General features: G+C 33.9%; 1 protein-coding gene across 1 annotated transcript in view; it reads right to left on the bottom strand.

Annotated features, from left to right (window-relative positions):
• The window catches only part of LOC134841150 (uncharacterized), a 73,474-nt gene that overhangs the window by 16,771 nt on the left and 28,719 nt on the right, over positions 1–27,984 (bottom strand). Inside the window, exons 4-5 of the mRNA XM_063856951.1 lie at positions 1,550–2,406; positions 1,128–1,227 (exon numbers count right to left, since the gene is read on the bottom strand). Of these exons, the coding sequence (XP_063713021.1) occupies positions 1,128–1,227; positions 1,550–2,406 (957 nt within the window). The remainder of the gene's footprint in view (positions 1–1,127; positions 1,228–1,549; positions 2,407–27,984) is intronic.

Genomic DNA, 27,984 nt, shown 5'->3' with positions numbered 1-27,984 from the left:
AATATGACTGTTCATATCCTGGTAGTTTTCGAGATATGATCTTTTTTGTGATTTTTTAAAAAATTTTCAGAAAATGTATTTTAATTTTTTATCACAAAATCTGAAATTCTCAACCCTGTGGTTAGGTCCTGTCAGAGTTATCTCAAAGATTGCGAATCTTGGCTCCAAAAATGACTGCTCATTTTTTTTATAGTTTTCAAGATATGACGTTTTTTGTGATTTTTTCAAAAATTTACAGAAAACTTAAATTATTATCAGTTTTTAAAAATCTGAAATTCCCAACACTGTATTTAGGTCCTGTCAGAGTACTCTCAAAGATTGAGAATCTTGCCTCCAAGTATGACTGCTCACTTCTTTGTAGTTTTCGAGACGTGACGTTTTTTGTGATTTTTTCAAAATTTTTAGAAAGTGTAAATTAATTATTTTTCAAAGTTTGAAATTCCCAACGCTATAGTTCAGTGTTGTCAGGGTACTCTAAAGAGTTTCAATTCTTGCCAAATGCGATTGCTAAACGAGACTGCTCAAATGCTTTTAGTTTCCGAGATGTGACGTTTTTTGATTTTTTCAAAACTTCTCAAAGAACTTATCTACAACGAAATTCAAAAAATTTGAAACTACTAACCTTATTGTCAGCGTACACCCAGGCGTCTCAAATTCTGACTTTTAATATGAATGCTCAAATCCTTTTAGTTTCCGGGATAAGACGTTTTTTTCAATTTTTTTTCGGGAAACTTAGGTGTAAAAAAGTTCACTAAGTTTTGCATTCCTAACCCTATAGTAGGGTGCTCTCAGTGACTCTCAGTGGTTGCAAATCTGGCCTCCAAATTTCTCGAGAGGCTCATTAAGTTAAATTTAAAAGTTCGAAATTATCAACCCTGTAATTGGATGCAGTCAGAGTACACTAAAAGTTCCAATTTATGCGGTTTTTCATGAGTTGTCGAAAAATTTCGAATCACCGAAGGTGCGTTAAACGCTAGTATTTATTAATTATTAATTTTTTTGACTTATTGGATCAATTTATATTGTCATCGAAATCAGTTTCTAAAAACTGGTATTTAATCATCCCTAATCCCCCTAAATCGATTTAGGGGAAATTGTACGGTTGATCCCAACAAGACACTACTAACCCACACAGATCGGAGGTGTCTGATGGTGGTGTTGAGAGAGTGAGCTCTGTCGTTCAGTCGGTCTATTCTGCGCTCCACGTCCAACAGACTCTCCGGACACCTGAGAAGAAAAAAAACACATGTCTAGCTAACGACAAACGGTTGATTTTTTGTAATTTTAAACAGTAAAAAATTGTGAAAACTCGTCGAACTTAAGAAGTTCTTTCGGACAGGTTGAGGAGCTCAAGGTTACCGATATAGTCAACAATTTGGCAAATTATAACTTAGACCTGAAAATGATTTTCTTTTTCTTAAAAGTACGACAAAAAAAAACAATTTTTTTCTCCTTGACGTTTGCAACTCAAAAAGAAAAGGAAATTATAATGTAGTTATTTGTTACCTTTAGCTTATTGCAATTTGTCTAATACGGACAATAAACTTACATTGTCGTTGTTTTGAATCTAGGGTAAGTCACTTCAGGTTTTGGAGGGGGCGGTGGGACTAGAATAGGCTTCTCTTCTTTCAGAGTCTTGGATACGCCTTCAAAGTTTTCCATCGCTTCATAAAACTTCGACAATCTCAGAGGACTAACATAGTAAAGCGGCCTTCGGAATTTAATCCAGTCAAGCTCCCGTTCGAATGCGCGCATCTCGAAATCGATGTTGTCGAGGTACTTCTCAAACGAGTAGTAGTTTCTATACGGATATAGCAATGGGTATGGTAGGTGCCTGCGTGGTATGTAAGGGATCCTGGGAACTCTGACAGGCGAAGTCGCTCGAGGGGTTTCCACCTCGTCGGGATCACGCGTCAACTTCTCGAGTTCTGGCTTGGAAACGCTGCTTTTCAGTGTGCTAGGAAACTTGTACGGTTTATGGCGACATGAATTGGCAACGGAGTCATCATCGAAGTCGTCTAAGAAATTTATTTTGGGCTTAGGACCGTAGTGCCTGTTTAGAAGCTCCTCGCGTTCGATCTTCTCGGGAGTCATGGGGGAGGTCAAGTGAATCACGTGACTGTTTATGAACAGCTGTGTGTCCTGATGCGTCTGTGAATCCAGGTACGTCTGGCGTTTCATCTGACGTCGATTGTCGTTAGAGTTGAGTAAAGAAGATTTGACACCCCTGCTATCTTTGCTGTCTAGTACTTTCGAGGGTTTTTCACTGTAATTTTTGGGTTCAGCTTTCTTCAGTGCCGGTTTCTGGTCCACAGAATTGGAGGTTGTCGGGATAGTTGGAACAGTTTTGCTTCGAGTGAATGCGCGTCTAGTGGGCTTGGAACCGAGCTTGTTACTCTTCGAATCCTAGAAAAAAAAACCTGCATATTGTCATAGATCGCTATGGATAGAAAGTTTTATTTGTCATGAATCGCCAGAAACGGAGTTTCAAATGGAAATTTAATTGATTCAACCAAATTAAGATCTGATTTGATTTAGATTTGAATCTTTGGCGAAGTGTCTGGTCTTAATGCTCGTTACTATAAAAATAAAAAATCAGTATCGCTTAAACAAAAACTGCAACTCGATTATACTTACTGGTTGAAACTTCTGCCGACCAAATATTTGATTGCCTACTTTTAGCAAAATAGACTTGATTAACTAATTTTTTTAACCATTATACCGTTTTCGGGCATGTCTTTTCGGGGAAGAGACTCGATTTGAACGACCAAATGTGTCTTTGTATTGCCATGCACGCAAAAGGTTCGAAAAGAAGAGTTGACGTCGCAAAAACAACTGGGACTCTCGCTATTTGTTTTGGTGCGCATTCATATTTTTCAATAAAAACCGCTTTTGCATGGCTGTTTGGTAACTGGGACATGTCCAGAAAATGGAGGGTAGAATAAACGAAGAATTAAAAAAAATTTCTATCTGAAAGATTAGAAAACTATCTAAGTGGCCTTTATTGAGCATTAGTGGGAAGGCTTTCTCTTTGAGATCGCCATATCGTGTGATCGATCCCTAACCGTTGAATGGCAGCACATCGTTTTATAGCTCCTGTGATTCGCACAAAGGCGCCGCGATAACTGGGAATAACAAGCCTCAGCTTAAATAAATTGGCTCTTATTTTCATGTAGAGTTTTACCCTGCAACACGTATCAGCTCGTTTGGACTAAAAATGGTCTTTTTCTCCAGTTGCTTAATGTTCCCACTTCATAACTTTTTCCAAATTGTCTGGAAATGCGCAGAAACCACGAATACTGTTGTTAATCGAAGTATTGTTTCGCTCCAATTACGGTCAATTAGAATGCGAGTAGTAGTATTTTGAGATTTTTCGGATCATCTTTGATTGTGGGAGCTAAGAAAATGGTAAAAGTTTGCAAAGAGTGGGTTCACGTTTTCATAGCGCCCAGAATGAAAGATCGGTCTCATATTTCTCAAAATATTACTTCTGATATTCTGATTGACCGGAATTTGAGCCAACTTATATTTCGATCATTGTTTAATTGTGAAGTTGAGAGAAAAAAGGTTCAAGTTGAGAAAAAATTCTTGTTTACCTCACAAAACCTCTTTTTAAGATCACCATTTAACTTAATTGCAGAATCGTCAAGCTAAATTATGGACAGGACGGATGCGCACGATCCGCACTTGTTAAGACAGCAACCCGTGAAGTCACTCGGCCGACCGTTAAGCTCGCTCCAGTTCTTCCTTCTTCAGGGGGGAGGGTGTTGCAACGCAAATGTAAACAAGACTATAAATGCACATAAAACAAGAGTATAAATGCATATAAAACAAGGACAGATAGCCGATGGCAGTGCGGCCAAGAAAAAAGTATCTCACGCCGGTCAACTGGGTTCGAGTCCCCCCATACGCAGACGTTAAAACATGTAGACCCGAGGGGCTATAGACCCTTTTGACCGTTTTAACAGTTTTTTGGTTCTAATTCGGTTCAGCCTTGATTAAGGCATACCGTGAAAAAGAGCAATTTGTCTCAAGGACATTACCGACCGGTTCTTGTGGCTAGCTTGCGCCAATTTGTTTTTTGGAGCTGAATATTTGCGAAATTATGAACTTGTATAACAGCAAATTTTGGATGAAATTAGCAGTTTTACCAATGAATTTTGTATTGCCGAGAATACGAATTTATGATTGATTTTTTTCCGGTTCTAAAATCATACTACGGAGATTGAGCGCGCACAATTAGTCAAAATCAGGAATTAAATGAAAAGAGCAGCTCGACAGCACTGAGTAAAACAGCCCGTCATTAATTTTTTTAAAACGCAAAAAGAATTGAGAGAAAAAAAAGGATAGCCGGTTACTATAAAGAGCTAAAAAAAGTTTTTTTTTAAACTAAGATTTGCGGCTTAAATTCAGCATGCATGACCTATTGTTAGCCTGCTCGCTCCTCTTAATAGCTCTAAATAGACAAAAAAAATTAAACCGGTTTTTCTCTACACAGACAAATTTTTCAATGCCGTTAGAATTACGACTGAGAGGGTTTTATTATGATATATCACTCGATCCATTCCGATGATTATTTGTGCCACCCGATTTTGCCTGGAAACAAAAAAAATAGAAAAAAAACCTAATACACACTCGAATACAAAATTCCTGCTCATTTTCCAAATGGTCGGAACGAAAATGCTGCTCGTATGATGGCGAAGTTTTGAATGTTCCGACTGATTTTGAAGGTCTATGTTCGCTTAAAAAAATGGAAAAATTTTCAAAAAAGAAATAGGCAATTTTTTTATTGAGATTGTTCAAAAAACTATAATACTTCCCCCTACGCTCCATTTACACTACGACGAAATGATAGATTTCGCTCCTTTTAAGGTAGCAATTATGACAAATATTCTGCCTCAAACAATTTAGAACGGTTTCTAAGACTGATTAAACCTCCGCGTAGGCCTTAATATCGTAAAGTATATCGCTCGTTAATGGTCTTAAATTGACCATATTGGCAGTTTTTAAACCCCCATAAGTTCACGAAAAGTGATCACAGATGATTTTTTTTAATTTTGAGCTCCGTACAACAATATTTTTTGGATGATGTAAAAGAATTCCCTGAAAAATTGCCAGTTAAAAAGTTCTAAAACCACCCCCAGCGAGCAAAATTGTTCCAGTATTTTCTTCGAAAAGCGGAACAGCAATCTCGATCAGCGGACATACATTTCCACTAGATCTGAAATAATTTTGCAGAGTGAGAGCATAATCTAAAAACCATTTGCTACTTGCCATTAATTTTGGACTGCTAATTATTATATGTAAAATTTAGTTTATTTAGAATAATTTATGTACTGTTTTTAGTAGTTATTTACTTAATTTATCGAACATAAACTAAAAAAACTGCTTGTATCAGGGCAACGCGTTACAAATAACTCGCGATACACCTTAAGCATCTGAGTATAAAGCGAGCAGTTTAGGTAGACTCGTTTCAGATAGCTCTTAAAGTCACTTAAATATGCAAGGTCCAAGGCTCGAGCCGCCAAGCGAGACAACATCCTTTTGGAAATTGGTCTTAATGAAAAACCACCCCAAATATTCTGCCTCAAACAATTTAGAACGGTTTCTAAGACTGATTAAACCTCCGCGTAGGCCTTAATATCGTAAAATATATCGCTCGTTAATGGTCTTAAATTGACCATATTGGCAGTTTTTAAACCCCCATAAGTTCACGAAAAGTGATCACAGATGATTTTTTTTAATTTGAGCTCCGTACAACAATATTTTTTGGATGATGTAAAAGAATTCCCTGAAAAATTGCCAGTTAAAAAGTTCTAAAACCACCCCCAGCGAGCAAAATTGTTCCAGTATTTTCTTCGAAAAGCGGAACAGCAATCTCGATCAACGGACATACATTTCCACTAGATCTGAAATAATTTTGCAGAGTGAGAGCATAATCTAAAAACCATTTGCTACTTGCCATTAATTTTGGACTGCTAATTATTATATGTAAAATTTAGTTTATTTAGAATAATTTATGTACTGTTTTCAGTAGTTATTTACTTAATTTATCGAACATAAACTAAAAAAACTGCTTGTATCAGGGCAACGCGTTACAAATAACTCGCGAAACACCTTAAGCATCTGAGTATAAAGCGAGCAGTTTAGGTAGACTCGTTTCAGATAGCTCTTAAAGTCACTTAAATATGCAAGGTCCAAGGCTCGAGCCGCCAAGCGAGACAACATCCTTTTGGAAATTGGTCTTAATGAAAAACCACCCCAAGAATATATATTCCCCACATATCTTTGAAAGTCGGAACAATATCCATGTTTGAGATCGGACGACATCAAATCTTCGTAATTCGCTCTGTGAGTTTTAATTGGGACAAGGGGGTTTATTAAGAATTTCTAGAGTTGGTTTATGCTGTTTCTGTTATCTCCAAAAACGGTCCTCAACACTTATTTGTTTTTTAACTCAAATAAGAGTCATTCGCCTTATCTACGACGGATTCTTTTTTTCACAATTATTAATTGGCTGATGGCTGTTTGAAATATTGTTCTGTAAGTTGTAACCATATATTTTTAAATCAATTTATTGTTATGGTATTTGGTTGAAACCGTCTCAAATTCATGCACAGAACCGATATTATTTCCAATCAGTTGGGCACCCTCCACACGTTGTGCTGACCAAATGTCTGCCCCATGTCTCACATTTGATTTTTCACCCTTTTTTTAATTCAGACCAAATCATTTTAAATTTCGCCCATGGCTGAAATGACACTAAATTTAAGTGGAAAATAGGAGCTGTGAAAACACGATTCATTGATTTTAATTTATCAAGTGCCCAGTTTTTTTTCAAGTTTTTAATTTAAAAATGTAGTTTTATTTGTAAATATAGTTTGAAAGAAAATAGCCAGCCTGGAAGCATTTAAGATTAATTTTCTCAAAAAAGATGGTTTTCAGCAATATAATTATGATTTTTTCCCCTTTTTGGATGAAAAAACGACTATAGTCTATATTCTATCATTTGACATTTGAGAATTTTTCGATATCAAGTTGAAATTGGATGTTTGTTCTGATAACATGTGCACTCAAATATTAGCTTATCTAAATTAAATAAATTGACGCGAGAACATATAATATTTTGTCCTTAGACAAATTACTCATCATTTTACTTTTTCCTGGAGAAATGATGGTAGCATTTCACAATTAGAGTACGTGTGCATTTTGCCTAAATTTCAGCTAAGAACTAATCAGCAATACTTCAGACTCTTGACCTACCTGTCCTTCAATAAAATGCTTGTTTCGCTCTTCGTTAGCTGACAGCTTATTGGAAATTGCTTCACTATTTAGAATGATACCCGGTTATATGAGCCGATTTTGCCAATTAGCTATTTGCGTTTAAAAATTGACTGATATAACGAAATTAGGGTGTTTCAACGTTTCTTTCGCGAATAACCGTCCAGAGAACAATTACATTTTACCTAAATTTTTAACTATTTAACCGTCCATTGTTACTTGGGAAACTGGAGTATTACTTTTTTGCGCCATAAATTCCTTGCCATTGTACTTTAATAGGTGAAATACGAAGCACGGGCAGATCTATGAATTCCCGCGAGGGAGAGTGAATTTCCGAAATTTGTCAACGACTGAGAATTTTTGACATAATTCTGTTTTTCTCGAGCTCTTTCGGAAGTATCAGTGAGTCATTCACCCGCGCTGCTTCATTTTCTATGCGATGATGCACCGATTTTTCTGTTGTTTTTTGCGAATCTTCTATCGACGCTATGTGTGTTTCATTTGTCGTGCGCTCGTTCAACTCTAGCAATTATTTTCACAAGAGCTTTTTAGCGATATCTATTTTTCCTCTGCAATTCGAAAGTTGCTGTAAGATAAAAATATAGTTGCTGAAGCAAAATGGATTTCAGCAATTAGATTACATTGGATTATTTCCTAAGTTTGAGTTTCCTTGCTTGCTTGAAAGAAAGTTATGCCTGAAATTAACCAGAAAAACCCAGTTTTGATCTAAAAGAAAAGATGAGTTTAAGGTTTGTAATTCAGTGTATTTAACTTTTTGGCCTTAAGTGAGGTTTTTACAGAGCATTGACTGAAACATTGACTAATTTTAGTTTTATAAAATCAATTGGGAAAAATCTACGCCAATTTTTGCAGTGTTTTTTGCTATGTTTTTTGCTATTTTGTTTTCCAGACAAGGCTATTTCCAGTCTTTTGCTATCTATCAGAACGAGTCAATAACTTTTGCAAGTTATTACGCTTGCGATTACAAAAGCGTTATCAAACTGGAATATATACTTTTTTGTTCCGACTTTCGATACGAAAGTAACGGAATATTTGTGCTCGGGTGGGTTTTTTTCTTCAGACAAACTTCGACTTTTTAACTAGCCATTTTTGACGGAATTTTTTAATATCATTCGAAAGGTATTGTTGTCATGAGCTCAAATTTGAAAAGATATTTCACCTGTGATCTTTTTTCGTAACGTTATCGAGGTTTAAAGATTGCCATTTTAGCCAATTTGGGACAATTAACGCGCAATATATTTCGCGCTATTAACGCGGAAGCGGAGATTTAATCCGTCTTAGAAATCGTTCCAAATTGGTTGAAAGAAGCTTATTTGCCATAATTGATTAGTTACAATGAGCGAAATCTATTTGTTTGTACTTTATATGGCGTGTGGGGGTATAATTTCATTTAAAAAAATCAAATTTTTTTTTCATTTTATTTTATTACATTTAATTTTTAATGTTATTACTGCTCCATAAACCTTAAAAGGCAGTCGGAACATTCAGGCTTTGCCATGATACGAGCAGTCTTGATGGTCGCGTGTAGCATAAAAAGCATTTAGGAAGGGGAAGGGGCCCCTTCCGGACAAAAAATTTCTAAAATTTAACCTTTAACAAAACGACCAAATTTGTCGAGTTCTCAAAAACGTTTCGTTGAATTTTTCTAATTTTTTGCATGCGGCCCTAATTTGACACGGCAATCATATCTTATAAAGGTCACTTTTCGATCCTATCGGTTTGAAGCCGATTTTACCCGATTTTTCCACTTTTTTGAGTTAACTAAAAGGTGATTTTTCGAAGTTTCTCAAATTGGGTACTTTTTACGGCTTTGGTCATGAAAACCATTCTGAACAGGTTCATAGAGTGTGGCTTAGTGAGCTTATTCAATTGGGACAACTTTTTTTGACTTTTTGAAAAAAATTGTTTTTTCCTATTTCTGACTCAACATTTTGATTTAAAAAATAAAAAATTTTGAAAGTGATTAAAAGTGGTTTTTGATGGTTGATTCGAGCTCCCGATAGTCAAATTAGTGGGTATAGAGTATTTGAAGGTCAAAATTGGATGAAAATTGTAGTTTTTTGTATTTTTGAATTTTGACCATATATGGTACTAATTAGTGTAAATACTACTACTAAAATTGTCAAAAAATGGTTTCGTTCTTAAAAAAAACCCGTTGGATTGTTTCAAAAATTGGCATGCAATCCTCATTTGACACGGCATCGATGCTTTTACTGATCACTTTTTCATCCTATTTGTTTGAAGACTATTTTTTACATTTTTCCACTTTTTCAAAGTGCTGAAAAAAGAGTTTTGTCGAATTTCCTCGAATTGGGTACTTTTTACGGCTTCGGTCACCAGAACCATTCTGAGCAGGTTCAAAAATAGTGGCTTAGATTTTTAGTTGATTTTGAACAACTTTTTTTGTTTTTCTGAAAAAAAAATCTTTTTCCCATTTCTGACTCAACTTTTTGATGGAAAAAAACTTAAAAAATGCAGAACGATTAAAACTGGTTTCTGATGGTTGATTCGAGCTTAGCATAGTCAATTTAGTCGGTATAGAGTATTTAAAAGTCAAAATTGGATAAAATTTGTAGTTTTTGCGATTTTTTTATTTTGACAATTTATGGTAAAAATGGTGTATATACTATTTTGTCAATTTCTGGAACAATTGTTTCGTTCTCAAAAATGCTTGAGTGCTTCTGCTGAAATTTTGCATGTGGCCTGAATCTCGTAATTTACACGTGATATTAGTAATGCTTTTTCTCATAAAATTCTTTTCTATAAGTTTGAAGAAAACTTTTCCATTATGCGTTTTTTATGTTTCCAAAAAAGTTATTGAGGACATTTCTAAAATTGAGTAAGCGTCTAGTCAATGGTTATGAAAACTATTTTGAACCTAATCATATACCATGATTCCATTGGTAAAACTACTTGCCACCTTATTTTTTGACAGTATTTAAAAATCTGTTTTTTTTTCGGACTTACTTTTCTGGTAAAAAATGAAACTTTAATAAATTGCTTTTGAAAATATATGACACATGTTTTGAAAAAATAAAACGAAACTTATAAAATGGGCTGTCGATTGTTCGTTTTAGCTTCGCAATTTCGAGTTTGGTGGGTGAAGAGCCTTAATTTAACCAAAATGGTTTCAGTTTGTAATTTTTGTTCTTTTTCGGCAGACATACAATTTGAAGAAAGAGTTTTCAAAATCTATCTGAAATTTAACAAAAAAAGCAGTCTGAAATAACCAGAATCGTTTTTTCTTTTTGATGTATTTCCATGCTTGAGAAGGTTAGTCAGATTCTTCCATTGATTTATGAGTGATACGAGTCATCACAAATGAAAAGGCTATTATTATTTTTTAAAACTTCAAACAAAAATTAGTCTTTACATTTGCAGTGGATAAGGGACTGTGAAAAAAAACACAATTGGCCAAAGATTTTGCCTTAATCAAAAATGGCATACTATCCAAAGCCTTTACTGATGCTCCCTGGGACCCTTGTGGTCCCACTTAGGGAGCATCATTGACCTCCAACAAAGAGAACAGATATAGACGACAGTCACAATAATGTCTTGCTATCTTTCAGTGTTTTTTGGTATGTTTTTGATTTCTAATGAAGTAATTAGTTTATTTTGCGAAAAACGGCAAACAAAATCAAATCAGTATTTTCAAAATTGAGACAGTATCTGAATGGGAATCTCATGTGGTCCTGTTGTTGGAACACCAGTGACGTGAAAAAAGTCGGAGCCGCAGCTGGACACGGCAAATTTCAGATAAAACCATAGTAATGTTTTATGTGAACTGTTCGGAGAAGAATTTCAGTGAGAAGAGAAAATGGGCTTCACCATTGCGCCCGTTGGGGGCAAAGTGAATGCGAACGTTTCAAGTAGGACTTTTTTCAAGAGTAACTGACCTGAGATGGGGTAAAGGTGAAACAAATGATATTTCTCGGAAGCAAGATTAGTCACGGAGGGCGGGTGGGACGCAGACCTGACCGGCTAGGTGGCCGCGTTCCAGCATTACAAAATTTTTTGAGGTGGGGTAGGGGCCCCCACCGGTACAAGTAATATCCCTCAAATGGACTATAGAGAAATTTTGCAAAAAAGTCGATTCTCGAAATTGTCAGGTTAGATTGGTCTAATTTTTTGCATGCGGCCCTAAAATGTCAAACGAATAGGGGTTTCCTTTTGTGATTTTTTGACCCAACAATTTTTAACAGGTGTTTGGGCTAATTTGGGCTTTTTGCCCAATTTGGGAAAAGTTTTTATTTTGCCTAATTCTCAAAAATAAGTAAAAACTTTGATATACTTATGAAAGAACGTCTAAATTGATCTCAGCAGTCCTATCTAACGCACTAATCATCATGGTAGTGGAGGTTTTTGAATCGGAGAAAATTGATTTTTTTGACTTTTTTTTACCCATTTTTGAATACTTTTTCAAAATAAAAGGCTTTAACGAATAAACTTGAAAATAATTTGCATAATTAAATTATTTGAGCTTAAAGGGCATTGCTCTGGCTTTATTAGCTAAAATGAAAAGTTTCAGCTAAAAATTGGCACTTTTTCAAAACAATCATTTTTTTCAAAAAATTTTTAAGTTTTTGATTTCTTTTCAATTTCTTGTTCAGAAATAAAGTTAAAAAACGATTTTTGAGTCAGAGTAAGTTTTTTGTTTCCAACCTAATGTACTTTATGTGGGAGTACTGTTTGTACTAATTTTAGGCCCTCATTCTTGTTTTTAGCCAAGATATTGCTTCCGGAATTCTGTCAAAAAAATCGAAAAAACATGTTTTTTTGACCTTTCTCAAAACTTTAAAATAAGTTATCCACTTGTTGGTAGCCGCCAGATAAGGTCTCCCAAAACCTCGAACACTCCAATAAATAGACTGATGAGATTTTTTAAAATTTTTGTCAAAATTTGAAATTTTTGATATTTTTTGAACTTTTCAGCTGAAAAATTATTCTAAGTATCGCCATTTGAAGAAGAAAAAAGGTTAAAGTTCATAATTTTCTTTCTTTTCTGGAGTTTTTTTTCTTCCAGGCGTGTTATCACGCTGAAAATGGCTCAGTTTGACCATCTGTGCAGCTTGTTTAGGTTCCAGTTTCTCAAGTTGGCTCAAAGGTGCCTTAAGTGGAGGCGACAAGGAAAAATAGCCAAAATGAAAACTTCATAAAATCTACAATTTTCAATATTTTTTGGTAATTTAAAATGCTAGACCCACTAAGTTGGGTACGCTGAATCGTAATATGCAACTAATTTTTACTTTTTTCAATTTTGAAAATTACAAGTTTTTGATTTTTTTTGTAAAACATAATTTTTAAATTTTTCTTTTTTTTAAAACATTTTACATCATATTGATGTTTTTTCTGCCAAAGTGTTATAAACGGCTAGAACAGGAATCTTCATTACTTAAGAAAAGTGGGTGGTGCAAGGAAAACTTAAAAAAAAGTGATTCATTTCTCCCAATTTATAAAAGAAAAAAGCAAAAAACTGTTTTTAAATTCATTTGAAAACTTACAAATTTTGTCATCATTATCCCATACTAGTTTTCACCAACCGCATTTGTAACCGCCTAACATCAGTTGTTCTTGGAAGCATTGATTAATAAAATCAATTTTTTTGAAAGTTAATACAGCTTCTCATGAGGAATTGAAAACAAGGAATAGTGAAAAAAAATTTTGTGAAAAACTAAAAACAACTATCCGTTATCCTGGATCGAGGTAGGATGCTCACTCGGTCCCTCTGGGACCTGTAGAGGGAGCAGCCGTAACCGTAAACTCTACGCTTAAAGTCTGAAATCAGCCTGATCGGAATTATGACATTAGCGGAGATCAAATAAGTTTTTGATAATGCGTTCTAATTTTGAACATTTTTTTCTTTCCATTTCCTTCATTTTCCATTTTAATTTTGCCGAAATCAGTCTCACTGCATGCCCGGTATTATCAAATACTTGATTAATTCACACTTTGAAATCTCTGCGTTTTTGGTGGTAGTTTAAGTTAAAATTCATCAGATTTTTTTTTAAAAAAAAATTTCACCTGGCAAAATTAATTGAGCATTGGCATTTGCGCCCGAAGGGCGCATTGCGAATGGGAATGCGTAGAAGTCCACGTATTTGCTTGAGCACATGATGTTGATGCTTGACTACACTCTCTTTTGGCTTGACAAAATACGAAAAACAAAAATAAAACACTAGTACCTGACTGTGCTAGGTGGTCGTCGCGGTCCGGCTTTGTGAATCCTTTAGGCAAGGGTAGGGTTTCCTTGCCGGTCAACTAGAAAAAATACCTAATTAGGAAAAGAAAAAAATTATTCAAGTTCTCGAAAACGGCAGTATAGAATTTCTTCAAACTTTGCATGTAGGTAGAGGACAAAATTCTAAGATATAACTTGGGAAGGCGTTTTTCCGAAATAATGTTATGAGTTGCACTTTTTGGGGAAAAAGGGGCGTTTTTTTTGGTCAAAATCACGATTTTTTTCAAAAATGCCCCAATAAATCAATTTTGGTTGAGAAAATGCGAAAAAGTGATGTTTTTTTTGGACACAAGCACAGTTAAGGGAATCGAATGGTGTATTGTTTGCCAAAATTTTTTCAGCAATTTTTTCGAGATTTTTGATGTTTTTTTGCGGTTTTTTTGAAGTTTTTTGTCAAATTTCAAAAAAGTCAATGTTCCGCTCGTTTTTCGACATTTTTACTGATCACAAAAAATGATTGTCGTGGCCGAATTAATTTATTGGAGTAAAAAGAGAGAAAACTTGATTTTTGATTTTTTGAGAATTTTCCCGCCAAAAACTGATTTTTTTACGTTTTTTTCTTTTTTTTTCAAAAAATCACTGTTCTTCTAAACTTTTTTATTATAAACATTTTGCCAGTTTGTATACCCTAGTGAGCCAAACTTATGACCTAAAAACAAATTTTTTGCTGGTCCATCATAGAAGGCACTTTTTGATCGCCAAATCTGAAAAAAAAAACTTTTTTTGTCAAATTTTTTAATTTTTTTTCAAAAATTAGCCAAAAAATCATTATTTAACTGGAGACAATTTTTATATACCTCAAAAACCCTTGACAAGTTAGTTTTGATGCAAAAATTTTCAACAATTTGTTCAAGAGGTTTAGAAGTAATGAAATTTTGATTGTGGTAAAAAAAAGCGTGTTTGTAAAACAAACGTAAAAGTTAATCGATCATTGTGAGTTGCGAAGTCAAAACGTGCCTAAACTGTAGTAACGCGTCAAAACGGGCCTCTAAGTATCATCTTTTTCAAACTGAGGTTTTTGTGATACTTAAAAAAACAAATAAGTGATTTTTTTTGCATATTTTTTTGATAAACTTAAATTTCTTTCTCGATTATTTGTTTTTTTTTTTTATTAATATTGTTTTTAACATAGTTGTTATGTGTTTGAACAGTCAATAAACACAAAGACATGGGCTGGGCTCTGTAAGTTTAACCAACGCATTAGATTTCTCTTTGTTTGTATTTGGGATCATAATTTAAAATTTGGACTGTTTCCGAAAACTTGTTTTCGTTGAAACAGTCCATTTCGTAAATCAAAACGTATTTGGTAGTTAATTGATCGAGCCACAGAGTGACTTATAAAAATGCCCTTCCAGGAATACAATTTGAGGTATCATGGGAGTTTAATTGAGAACAACTAGAAAAAAAGTTAAATTTCGGACGAAATATGTAAGATTTAAATCGACTTACAGTTCTCGAGCAAAAAGAGCACCCGCAGGGTGCTCTTTCTGCGAGTGCGTTGAGCGCTGTTCGTATTCTTCCCCCCCACGCAATGCAAGTAACTAAAGTCGAGAATAGACCACACAACCCTGCCCCCTAGATGGTCGCGTGTAGCACAAAAAGCATTTAGGAAGGGGTAGGGGCCCCTTCCGGACAAAAAATTTCTAAAATTATACATTTACCAAAATGACCATATTTGTCGAGTTCTCAAAAACTTTTCGTTGAATTTTTCTAATTTTTTGCATGCGGCCCTTATTTGACACGGCAATCATATCTTATAAAGGTCACTTTTCGATCCTATCGGTTTGAAGCCCATTTTACCCGATTTTTCCACTTTTTTGAGTTAACTAAAAGGTGATTTTTCGAAGTTTCTCAAATTGGGTACTTTTTACGGCTTTGGTCATGAAAACCATTCTGAACAGGTTCATAGAGTGTGGCTTAGTGAGTTTATTCAATTGGGACAACTTTTTTTGACTTTTTGAAGAAAATTGTTTTTTCCTATTTCTGACTCAACATTTTGATTTAAAAATTAAAAAATTTTGAAAGTGATTAAAAGTAGTTTTTGATGGTTGATTCGAGCTCCCGATAGTCAATTTAGTGGGTATAGAGTATTTGAAGGTCAAAATTGGATAAAAATTGTAGTTTTTTGTATTTTTGAATTTTGACCATATATGGTACTAATTAGTGTAAATACTACTACTAAAATTGTCAAAAAATGGTTTCGTTCTTAAAAAAAACCCGATGGATTGTTTCAAAAATTGGCATGCGATCCTCATTTGACACGGCATCGATGTTTTTACTGATCACTTTTTCATCCTATTTGTTTGAAGACTATTTTTTACATTTTTCCACTTTTTCAAAGTGCTGAAAAAAGAGTTTTTTCGAATTTCCTCGAATTGGGTACTTTTTACGGCTTCGGTCACCAGAACCATTCTGAGCAGGTTCAAAAATAGTGGCTTAGATTTTTAGTTGATTTTGAACAACTTTTTTTGTTTTTCTGAAAAAAAAAACCTTTTTCCCATTTCTGACTCAACTTTTTGATGGAAAAAAACTTAAAAAATTCAGAACGATTAAAAATGGTTTTTGATGGTTGATTCGAGCTTAGCATAGTCAATTTAGTCGGTATAGAGTATTTAAAAGTCAAAATTGGATAAAATTTGTAGTTTTTGCGATTTTTTTATTTTGACGATTTATGGAAAAATTGGTGTATATACTACTTTGTCAATTTCTGGAACAATTGTTTCGTTCTCAAAATTGCTTGAGTGCTTCTGCTGAAATTTGGTATGTGGCCTGAATCTACTCTCGTAATTTACACGTGATATTAGTAATGGTTTTTCTCATAAAATTCTTTTCTATAAGTTTGAAGAAAACTTTTCCATTATCCGTTTTTTATGTTTCCAAAAAAGTTATTAACGACATTTCTCAAATTGAGTAAGCGTCTAGTCAATGGTAATGAAAACTATTTTGAACTTAATCATATACTATGATTCCATTGGTAAAACTACTTGCCACCTTATTTTTTGACAGTATTTAAAATTCTGTTTGTTTTTCGGACTTACTTTTCTGGTAAAAAATGAAATTTTAATAAATTGCTTTTGAAAATCTATGACACATGTTTTGAAAAAATAAAACGAAACAAATAAAATGGGCTGTCGATTGTTCGTTTTAGCTTCGCAATTTTGAGTTTGGTGGGTGAAGAGCCTTAATTTAACCGAAATGGTTTCAGTTTGTAATTTTTGTTCTTTTTCGGCAGACATACAATTTGAAGAAAGAGTTTTCAAAATCTATCTGAAAATTAACAAAAAAAGCAGTCTGAAATAACCAGAATCGTTTTTTGCTTTTTGATCTATTTCCATGCTTGAGAAGGTTAGTCAGAGTCTTCCATTGATTTATGAGTGATACGAGTCATCACAAATGAAAAGATTATTATTATTTTTTAAAACTTCAAACAAAAATTAGTCTTTACATTTGCAGTGGATAAGGGACTGTGAAAAAAAACACAATTGGCAAAAGATTTTGTCTTAATCAAAAATGGCATACTATCCAAAGCCTTTACTGATGCTCCCTGGGACCCTTGTGGTCCCACTTAGGGAGCATCATTGACCTCCAACAAAGAAAACAGATATAGACGACAGTCACAATAATGTCTTGCTATCTTTAAGTGTTTTTAGGTATTTTTTTTTGAAATTCGAATGAAGTAATTAGTTTATTTTGCGAAAAACGGCAAAAAAAATCAAATCAGTATTTTCAAAATTCAGACAGTATCTGAATGGGAACCTCATGTGGTCCTGTTGTTGGTGGTACTGAATCTCGTGAAAAAAGTCGGAGTCGCAGCTGGACACGGCAAATTTCAGATAAAACCATAGTAATGTTTTATGTGAACTGTTCGGAGAAGAAGTTCAGTAAGAAGAAAAAATCGGCTTCACCACTGCGCCCGTAGGGGGCAAAGTGAATGCGAACGTTTCAAGTAGGACTTTTTTCAAGAGTAACTGACCTGAGATGGGGTAAAGGTGAAACAAAAAACTTTTCTCGGAAGCAAGATTAGTCACGGAGGGCGGGTGGGACGCAGACCTGAAAGATCTAGATGGTCGCGTGTAGCATAAAAAGCATTTAGGAAGGGGTAGGGGCCCCTTCCGGACAAAAAATTTCTAAAATTATACATTTACCAAAATGACCATATTTATCAAGTTCTCGAAAAGTTTCCGTTAAAATTTTCTAATTTTTTGCATGCGGCCCTAATTTGACACGGCAATCATACCTTATAAAGGTCACTTTTCGATCCTATCGGTTTGAAGCCCATTTTACCCGATTTTTCCACTTTTTTGAGTTAACTAAAATGTGATTTTTCGAAGTTTCTCAAATTGGGTACTTTTTACGGCTTTGGTCATGAAAACCATTCTGAACAGGTTCATAGAGTGTGGCTTAGTGAGTTTATTGAATTGGGACAACTTTTTTTGACTTTTTGAAAAAAAATGTTTTTTCCTATTTCTGACTCAACATTTTGATTTAAAAAATAAAAATTTTTGAAAGTGATTAAAAGTGGTTTTTGATGATCGATTCGAGCTCCCGATAGTCAATTTAGTGGGTATAGAGTATTTGAAGGTAAAAATTGGATAAAAATTGTAGTTTTTTGTATTTTTGAATTTTGACCATATATGGTACTAATTAGTGTAAATACTACTACTAAAATTGTCAAAAAATGGTTTCGTTCTTAAAAAAAACCCGTTGGATTGTTTCAAAAATTGGCATGCGATCCTCATTTGACACGGCATCGATGCTTTTACTGATCACTTTTTCATCCTATTTGTTTGAAGACTATTTTTTATATTTTTCCACTTTTCAAAGTGCTGAAAAAAGAGTTTTTTCGAATTTCCTCGAATTGGGTACTTTTTACGGCTTCGGTCACCAGAACCATTCTGAGCAGGTTCAAAAATAGTGGCTTAGAATTTTAGTTGATTTTGAACAACTTTTTTTGTTTTTCTGAAAAAAAAACCTTTTTCCCATTTCTGACTCAACTTTTTGATGGAAAAAAACTTAAAAAATTCAGAACGATTAAAAATGGTTTTTGATGGTTGATTCGAGCTTAGCATAGTCAATTTAGTCGGTATAGAGTATTTAAAAGTCAAAATTGGATAAAATTTGTAGTTTTTGCGATTTTTTTATTTTGACGATTTATGGTAAAATTGGTGTATATACTACTTTGTCAATTTCTGGAACAATTGTTTCGTTCTCAAAATTGCTTGAGTGCTTCAGCTGAAATTTTGCATGTGGCCTGAATCTACTCTCGTAATTTACACGTGATATTAGTAATGGTTTTTCTCATAAAATTCTTTTCTATAAGTTTGAAGAAAACTTTTCCATTATCAATTTTTTATGTTTCCAAAAAAGTTATTAACGACATTTCTCAAATTGAGTAAGCGTCTAGTCAATGGTAATGAAAACTATTTTGATCTTAATCATATACTATGATTCCATTGGTAAAACTACTTGCCACCTTATTTTTTGACAGTATTTAAAAATCGGTTTTTTTTCTGACTTACTTTTCTGGTAAAAAATGAAACTTTAATAAATTGCTTTTGAAAATATATGACACATGTTTTGAAAAAATAAAACAAAACTTATAAAATGGGCTGTCGATTGTTCGTTTCAGCTTCGCAATTTCGAGTTTGGTGGGTGAAGAGCCTTAATTTAACCAAAATGGTTTCAGTTTGTAATTTTTGTTCTTTTTCGGCAGACATACAATTTCAAGAAAGAGTTTTCAAAATGTATCTGAAATTTAACAAAAAAAGCAGTCTGAAATAACCAGAGTCGTTTTTTCTTTTTGATGTATTTCCATGCTTGAGAAGGTTAGTCAGAGTCTTCCATTGATTTATGAGTGATACGAGTCATCACAAATGAAAAGGTTATTATTATTTTTTAAAACTTCAAACAAAAATTAGTCTTTACATTTGCAGTGGATAAGGGACTGTGAAAAAAAAACACAATTGGCCAAAGATTTTGTCTTAATCAAAAATGGCTTACTATCCGAAGCCTTTACTGATGCTCCCTGGGACCCTTGTGGTCCCACTTAGGGAGCATCATTGACCTCCAACAAAGAGAACAGATATAGACGACAGTCACACTAATGTCTTGCTATCTTTAAGTGTTTTTTGGTATTTTTTTAAAATTCGAATGAAGTAATTAGTTTGTTTTGCGAGAAACGGCAAAAAAATCGAATCAGTATTTTCAAAATTGAGACAGTATCTGAATGGGAATCTCATGTGGTCCTGTTGTTGGAACACCAGTGACGTGAAAAAAGTCGGAGTCGCAGGTGGACACGGCAAATTTCAGAAAAAAACCATAGTAATGTTTTATGTGAACTGTTCGGAGAAGAAGTTCAGTGAGAAGAGAAAATGGGCTTCACCATTGCGCCCGTTGGGGGCAAAGTGAATGCGAACGTTTCAAGTAGGACTTTTTTCAAGAGTAACTGACTTGAGATGGGGTAAAGGTGAAAGAAAAAACTTTTCTCGGAAGCAAGATTAGTCACGGAGGGCGGGTGGGACGCAGACCTGACCGGCTAGATGGTCGCGTGTAGCACAAAAAGCAATTAGGAAGGGGTAGGGGCCCCTTCCGGGCAAAAAATTTCTAAAATTATACATTTACCAAAATGACCATATTTGTCGAGTTCTCAAAAACGTTTCGTTGAATTTTTCTAATTTTTTGCATGCGGCCCTAATTTGATACGGCAATCATATCTTATAAAGGTCACTTTTCGATCCTATCGGTTTGAAGCCCATTTTACCCGATTTTTCCACTTTTTTGAGTTAACTAAAAGGTGATTTTTCGAAGTTTCTCAAATTGGGTACTTTTTACGGCTTTGGTCATGAAAACCATTCTGAACAGGTTCATAGAGTGTGGCTTAGTGAGTTTATTCAATTGGGACAACTTTTTTTGACTTTTTGAAAAAAATTGTTTTTTCCTATTTCTGACTCAACATTTTGATTTAAAAATTAAAAAAATTTGAAAGTGATTAAAAGTGGTTTTTGATGGTTGATTCGAGCTCCCGATAGTCAATTTAGTGGGTATAGAGTATTTGAAGGTCAAAATTGGATAAAAATTGTAGTTTTTTGTATTTTTGAATTTTGACCATATATGGTACTAATTAGTGTAAATACTACTACTAAAATTGTCAAAAAATGGTTTCGTTCTTAAAAAAAACCCGATGGATTGTTTCAAAAATTGGCATGCGATCCTCATTTGACACGGCATCGATGTTTTTACTGATCACTTTTTCATCCTATTTGTTTGAAGACTATTTTTTGCATTTTTCCACTTTTTCAAAGTGCTGAAAAAAGAGTTTTTTCGAATTTCCTCGAATTGGGTACTTTTTACGGCTTCGGTCACCAGAACCATTCTGAGCAGGTTCAAAAATAGTGGCTTAGATTTTTAGTTGATTTTGAACAACTTTTTTTGTTTTTCTGAAAAAAAAACCTTTTTCCCATTTCTGACTCAACTTTTTGATGGAAAAAAACTTAAAAAATTCAGAACGATTACAAATGGTTTTTGATGGTTGATTCGAGCTTAGCATAGTCAATTTAGTCGGTATAGAGTATTTAAAAGTCAAAATTGGATAAAATTTGTAGTTTTTGCGATTTTTTTATTTTGACGATTTATGGAAAAATTGGTGTATATACTACTTTGTCAATTTCTGGAACAATTGTTTCGTTCTCAAAATTGCTTGAGTGCTTCTGCTGAAATTTGGCATGTGGCCTGAATCTGCTCTCCTAATTTACACGTGATATTAGTAATGGTTTTTCTCATAAAATTCTTTTCTATAAGTTTGAAGAAAACTTTTCCATTATCCGTTTTTTATGTTTCCAAAAAAGTTATTAACGACATTTCTCAAATTGAGTAAGCGTCTAGTCAATGGTAATGAAAACTATTTTGAACTTAATCATATACTATGATTCCATTGGTAAAACTACTTGGCACCTTATTTTTTGACAGTATTTAAAAATCTGTTTGTTTTTCGGACTTACTTTTCTGGTAAAAAATGAAATTTTAATAAATTGCTTTTGAAAATATATGACACATGTTTTGAAAAAATAAAACGAAACATATAAAATGGGCTGTCGATTGTTCGTTTTAGCTTCGCAATTTTGAGTTTGGTGGGTGAAGAGCCTTAATTTAACCGAAATGGTTTCAGTTTGTAATTTTTGTTCTTTTTCGGCAGACATACAATTTGAAGAAAGAGTTTTCAAAATCTATCTGAAAATTAACAAAAAAAGCAGTCTGAAATAACCAGAATCGTTTTTTGCTTTTTGATCTATTTCCATGCTTGAGAAGGTTAGTCAGAGTCTTCCATTGATTTATGAGTGATACGAGTCATCACAAATGAAAAGATTATTATTATTTTTTAAAACTTCAAACAAAAATTAGTCTTTACATTTGCAGTGGATAAGGGACTGTGAAAAAAAAACACAATTGGCCAAAGATTTTGTCTTAATCAAAAATGGCATACTATCCAAAGCCTTTACTGATGCTCCCTGGGACCCTTGTGGTCCCACCTAGGGAGCATCATTGACCTCCAACAAAGAAAACAGATATAGACGACAGTCACAATAATGTCTTGCTATCTTTAAGTGTTTTTAGGTATTTTTTTTTTAAAATTCGAATGAAGTAATTAGTTTATTTTGCGAAAAACGGCAAAAAAAATCAAATCAGTATTTTCAAAATTCAGACAGTATCTGAATGGGAACCTCATGTGGTCCTGTTGTTGGTGGTACTGAATCTCGTGAAAAAAGTCGGAGTCGCAGCTGGACACGGCAAATTTCAGATAAAACCATAGTAATGTTTTATGTGAACTGTTCGGAGAAGAAGTTCAGTAAGAAGAAAAAATCGGCTTCACCACTGCGCCCGTAGGGGGCAAAGTGAATGCGAACGTTTCAAGTAGGACTTTTTTCAAGAGTAACTGACCTGAGATGGGGTAAAGGTGAAAGAAAAAACTTTTCTCGGAAGCAAGATTAGTCACGGAGGGCGGGTGGGACGCAGACCTGACCGGCTAGATGGTCGCGTGTAGCACAAAAAGCAATTAGGAAGGGGTAGGGGCCCCTTCCGGGCAAAAAATTTCTAAAATTATACATTTACCAAAATGACCATATTTGTCGAGTTCTCAAAAACGTTTCGTTGAATTTTGCTAATTTTTTGCATGCGGCCCTAATTTGACACGGCAATCATATCTTATTAAGGTCACTTTTCGATCCTATCGGTTTGAAGCCCATTTTACCCAATTTTTCCACTTTTTTGAGTTAACTAAAAGGTGATTTTTCGAAGTTTCTCAAATTGGGTACTTTTTACGGTTTTGATCATGAAAACCATTCTGAACAGGTTCATAGAATGTGGCTTAGTGAGTTTATTCAATTGGGACAACTTTTTTTGACTTTTTGAAAAAAATTGTTTTTTCCTATTTCTGACTCAACATTTTGATTTAAAAAATAAAAAATTTTGAAAGTATTTAAAAGTGGTTTTTGATGGTTGATTCGAGCTCCCGATAGTCAATTTAGTGGGTATAGAGTATTTGAAGGTCAAAATCGGATAAAAATTGTAGTTTTTTGTATTTTTGAATTTTGACCATATATGGTACTAATAAGTGTAAATACTACTACTAAAATTGTCAAAAAATGGTTTCGTTCTTAAAAAAAACCCGATGGATTGTTTCAAAAATTGGCATGCGATCCTCATTTGACACGGCATCGATGCTTTTACTGATCACTTTTTCATCCTATTTGTTTGAAGACTATTTTTTACATTTTTCCACTTTTTCAAAGTGCTGAAAAAAGAGTTTTTTCGAATTTCCTCGAATTTTGTACGTTTTACGGCTTCGGTCACCAGAACCATTCTGAGCAGGTTCAAAAACAGTGGCTTAGATTTTTATTTGATTTTGAACAACTTTTTTTGTTTTTCTGAAAAAAAAACCTTTTTCCCATTTCTGACTCAAATTTTTGATAGAAAAAAACTTGAAAAATTCAGAACGATTAAAAATGGTTTTTGATGATTGATTCGAGCTTAGCATAGTTGATTTAGTCGGTATAGAGTATTTAAAAGTCAAAATTGGATAAAATTTGTAGTTTTTGCGATTTTTTTATTTTGACGATTTATGGTAAAATTGGTGTATATACTACTTTGTCATTTTCTGGAACAATTGTTTCGTTCTCAAAATTGCTTGAGTGCTTCTGCTGAAATTTTGCATGTGGCCTGAATCTACTCTCCTAATTTACACGTGATATTAGTAATGGTTTTTCTCATAAAATTCTTTTCTATAAGTTTGAAGAAAACTTTTCCATTATCCGTTTTTTATGTTTCCAAAAAAGTTATTAACGACATTTCTCAAATTGAGTAAGCGTCTAGTCAATGGTAATGAAAACTATTTTGAACTTAATCATATACTATGATTCCATTGGTAAAACTACTTGCCACTTTATTTTTTGACAGTATTTAAAAATCTGTTTTTTTTCGGACTTACTTTTCTGGTAAAAAATGAAACTTTAATAAATTGCTTTTGAAAATATATGACACATGTTTTGAAAAAATAAAACGAAACTTATAAAATGGGCTGTCGATTGTTCGTTTCAGCTTCGCAATTTCCAGTTTGGTGGGTGAAGAGCCTTAATTTAACCAAAATGGTTTCAGTTTGTAATTTTTGTTCTTTTTCGGCAGACATACAATTTGAAGAAAGAGTTTTCAAAATCTATCTGAAATTTAACAAAAAAAGCAGTCTGAAATAACCAGAATCTTTTTTTCTTTTTGATGTATTTCCATGCTTGAGAAGGTTAGTCAGAGTCTTCCATTGATTTATGAGTGATACGAGTCATCACAAATGAAAAGGTTATTATTATTTTTTAAAACTTCAAACAAAAATTAGTCTTTACATTTGCAGTGGATAAGGGACTGCAAAAAAACACAATTGGCCAAAAATTTTATCATAATCAAAAATGGCATACTATCCAAAGCCTTTACTGATGCTCCCTGGGACCCTTGTGGTCCCACTTAGGGAGCATCATTGACCTCCAACAAAGAGAACAGATATAGACGACAGTCACAATAATGTCTTGCTATCTTTAAGTGTTTTTCGGTATTTTTTTTAAAATTCGAATGAAGTAATTAGTTTATTTTGCGAAAAATGGCAAAAAAAAAATCAAATCAGTATTTTCAAAATTGAGACAGTATCTGAATGGGAATCTCATGTGGACCTGTTGTTGGAACACCAGTGACGTGAAAAAAGTCGGAGTCGCAGCTGGACACGGCAGATTTCAGATAAAACCATAGTAATGTTTTATGTGAACTGTTCGGAGAAGAAGTTCAGTGAGAAGAAAAAATGGGCTTCACCATTGCGCCCGTAGGGGGCAAAGTGAATGCGAACGTTTCAAGTAGGACTTTTTTCAAGAGTAACTGACCTGGGATGGGGTAAAGGTGAAACAAATGATATTTCTCGGAAGCAAGATTAGTCACGGAGGGCGGGTGGGACGCAGACCTGACCGGCTAGATGGTCGCGTGTAGCATAAAAAGCATTTAGGAAGGGGAAGGGGCCCCTTCCGGACAAAAAATTTCTAAAATTTAACCTTTAACAAAACGACCAAATTTGTCGAGTTCTCAAAAACGTTTCGTTGAATTTTCCTAAATTTTTGCATGCGGCCCTAATTTGACACGGCAATCATATCTTATAAAGGTCACTTTTCGATCCTATCGGTTTGAAGCCCATTTTACCCGATTTTTCCACTTTTTTGAGTTAACTAAAAAGTGATTTTTCGAAGTTTCTCAAATTGGGTACTTTTAACGGCTTTGGTCGTGAAAACCATTCTGAACAGGTTCATAGAGTGTGGTTTACTGAGTTTATTCAATTGGGACCACTTTTTTTGACTTTTTGAAAAAAATTGTTTTTTCCTATTTCTGACTCAACATTTTGATTTAAAAAATAAAAAAAAATTGGAAGTGATTAAAAATGGTTTTTGATGGTTGATTCGAGCTCCCGATAGTCAATTTAGTGGGTATAGAGTATTTGAAGGTCAAAATTGGATAAAAATTGTAGTTTTTTGTATTTTTGAATTTTGACCATATATGGTACTAATTAGTGTAAATACTACTACTAAAATTGTCAAAAAATGGTTTCGTTCTTAAAAAAAACCCGTTGGATTGTTTCAAAAATTGGCATGCGATCCTCATTTGACACGGCATCGATGCTTTTACTGATCATTTTTTCATCCTATTTGTTTGAAGACCATTTTTTCCATTTTTCCACTTTTTCAAATTGCTGAAAAAAGAGTTTTTTCGAATTTCCTCGAATTGGGCACTTTTTACGGCTTCGGTCACCAGAACCATTCTGACCAGGTTCAAAAATTGTGGCTTAGATTTTTAGTTGATTTTGAACAACTTTTTTTGTTTTTCTGAAAAAAAAACATTTTTCCCATTTCTGACTCAACTTTTTGATGGAAAAAAACTTAAAAAATTCAAAACGATTAAAAATGGTTTTTGATGGTTGATTCGAGCTTACCATAGTCAATTTAGTCGGTATAGAGTATTTAAAAGTCAATATTGGATAAAATTTGTAGTTTCTGCGATTTTTTTATTTTGACGATTTATGGTAAAATTGGTGTATATACTACTTTGTCAATTTCTGGAACAATTGTTTCGTTCTCAAAATTGCTTGAGTGTTTCTGCTGAAATTTTGCATGTGGCCTGAATCTACTCTCGTAATTTACACGTGATATTAGTAATGGTTTTTCTCATAAAATTCTTTTCTATAAGTTTGAAGAAAACTTTTCCATTATCCGTTTTTTATGTTTCCAAAAAAGTTATTAACGACATTTCTCAAATTGAGTAAGCGTCTAGTCAATGGTAATGAAAACTATTTTGAACTTAATCATATACTATGATTCCATTGGTAAAACTACTTGCCACCTTATTTTTTGACAGTATTTAAAAATTTGTTTTTTTTTCGGACTTACTTTTCTGGTAAAAAATGAAACTTTAATAAATTGCTTTTGAAAATATATGACACATGTTTTAAAAAAATAAAACAAAACTTATAACATGGGTTGTCGATTGTTCGTTTCAGCTTCGCAATTTCGAGTTTGGTGGGTGAAGAGCCTTAATTTAACCAAAATGGTTTCAGTTTGTAATTTTTGTTCTTTTTCGGCAGACATACAATTTGAAGAAAGAGTTTTCAAAATCTATCTGAAATTTAACAAAAAAGCAGTCTGAAATAACCAGAATTTTTTTTTAATGTATTTTCATGCTTGAGAAGGTTAGTCAGAGTCTTCCATTGATTTATGAGTAATACGAGTCATCACAAATGAAAAGGTTATTATTATTTTTTAAAACTTCAAACAAAAATTAGTTTTTACATTTGCAGTGGATAAGGGACTGTGAAAAAAAACACAATTGGCCAAAGATTTTGTCTTAATCAAAAATGGCATACTATCCAAAGCCTTTACTGATGCTCCCTGGGACCCTTGTGGTCCCACTTAGGGAGCATCATTGACCTCGAACAAAGAGAACATATATAGACGACAGTCACAATAATGTCTTGCTATCTTTAAGTGTTTTTCGGTATTTTTTTCTAATTCGAATGAAGTAATTAGTTTATTTTACGAAAAACGGCAAAAAAATCAAATCAGTTTTTTCAAAATTGAGACAGTATCTGAATGGGAATCTCATGTGGTCCTGTTGTTGGAACACCAGTGACGTGAAAAAAGTCGGAGTCGCAGCTGGACACGGCAAATTTTAGATAAAACCATAGTAATGTTTTATGTGAACTGTTCGGAGAAGAAGTTCAGTGAGAAGAAAAAATGGGCTTCACCATTGCGCCCGTAGGGGGCAAAGTGAATGCGAACGTTTCAAGTAGGACTTTTTTCAAGAGTAACTGACCTGAGATGGGGTAAAGGTGAAACAATTGATATTTCTCGGAAGCAAGATTAGTCACGGAGGGCGGGTGGGACGCAGACCTGACCGGCTAGGTGGCCGCGTTCCAACATTTCAAAAATTTTTTAGGTGGGGTAGGGCCCCCACCGGTACAAGTAATCTCCCTAAATTGGTCTTTAGAGAATCTTGACAAAAAAGTTGATTCTCGAAATTGTCAGGTTAGATTGGTCTAATTTTTTGCATGCGGCCCTAAAATGTCAAACGAATAGGCGTTTCCTTTTGTGATTTTTTGACCCAACAATTTTTAACAGGTGTTTGGGCTAATTTGGGCTTTTTGCCCAATTTGGGAAAAGTTTTTATTTTGCCTAATTCTCAAAAATAAGTAAAAATTTTGATATACTTATGAAAGAACGTCTAAACTGATCTCAGCAGTCCTATCTAACGAACTAATCATCATGGTAGTGGAGGTTTTTGAATCGGAGAAAATTGATTTTTTTGACTTTTTTTTACCCATTTTTCAATACTTTTTCAAAATAAAAGGCTCTAACGAAAAAACTTGAAAATAATTT

The sequence above is a fragment of the Symsagittifera roscoffensis genome, chromosome 3 (assembly GCF_963678635.1).
Source record: "Symsagittifera roscoffensis chromosome 3, txSymRosc1.1, whole genome shotgun sequence".
NCBI lineage: Eukaryota > Metazoa > Xenacoelomorpha > Acoela > Convolutidae > Symsagittifera > Symsagittifera roscoffensis.
The sequence above is the reverse complement of the archived record's forward strand: the minus strand, read 5'-3'. Positions and strand labels throughout refer to the sequence as shown.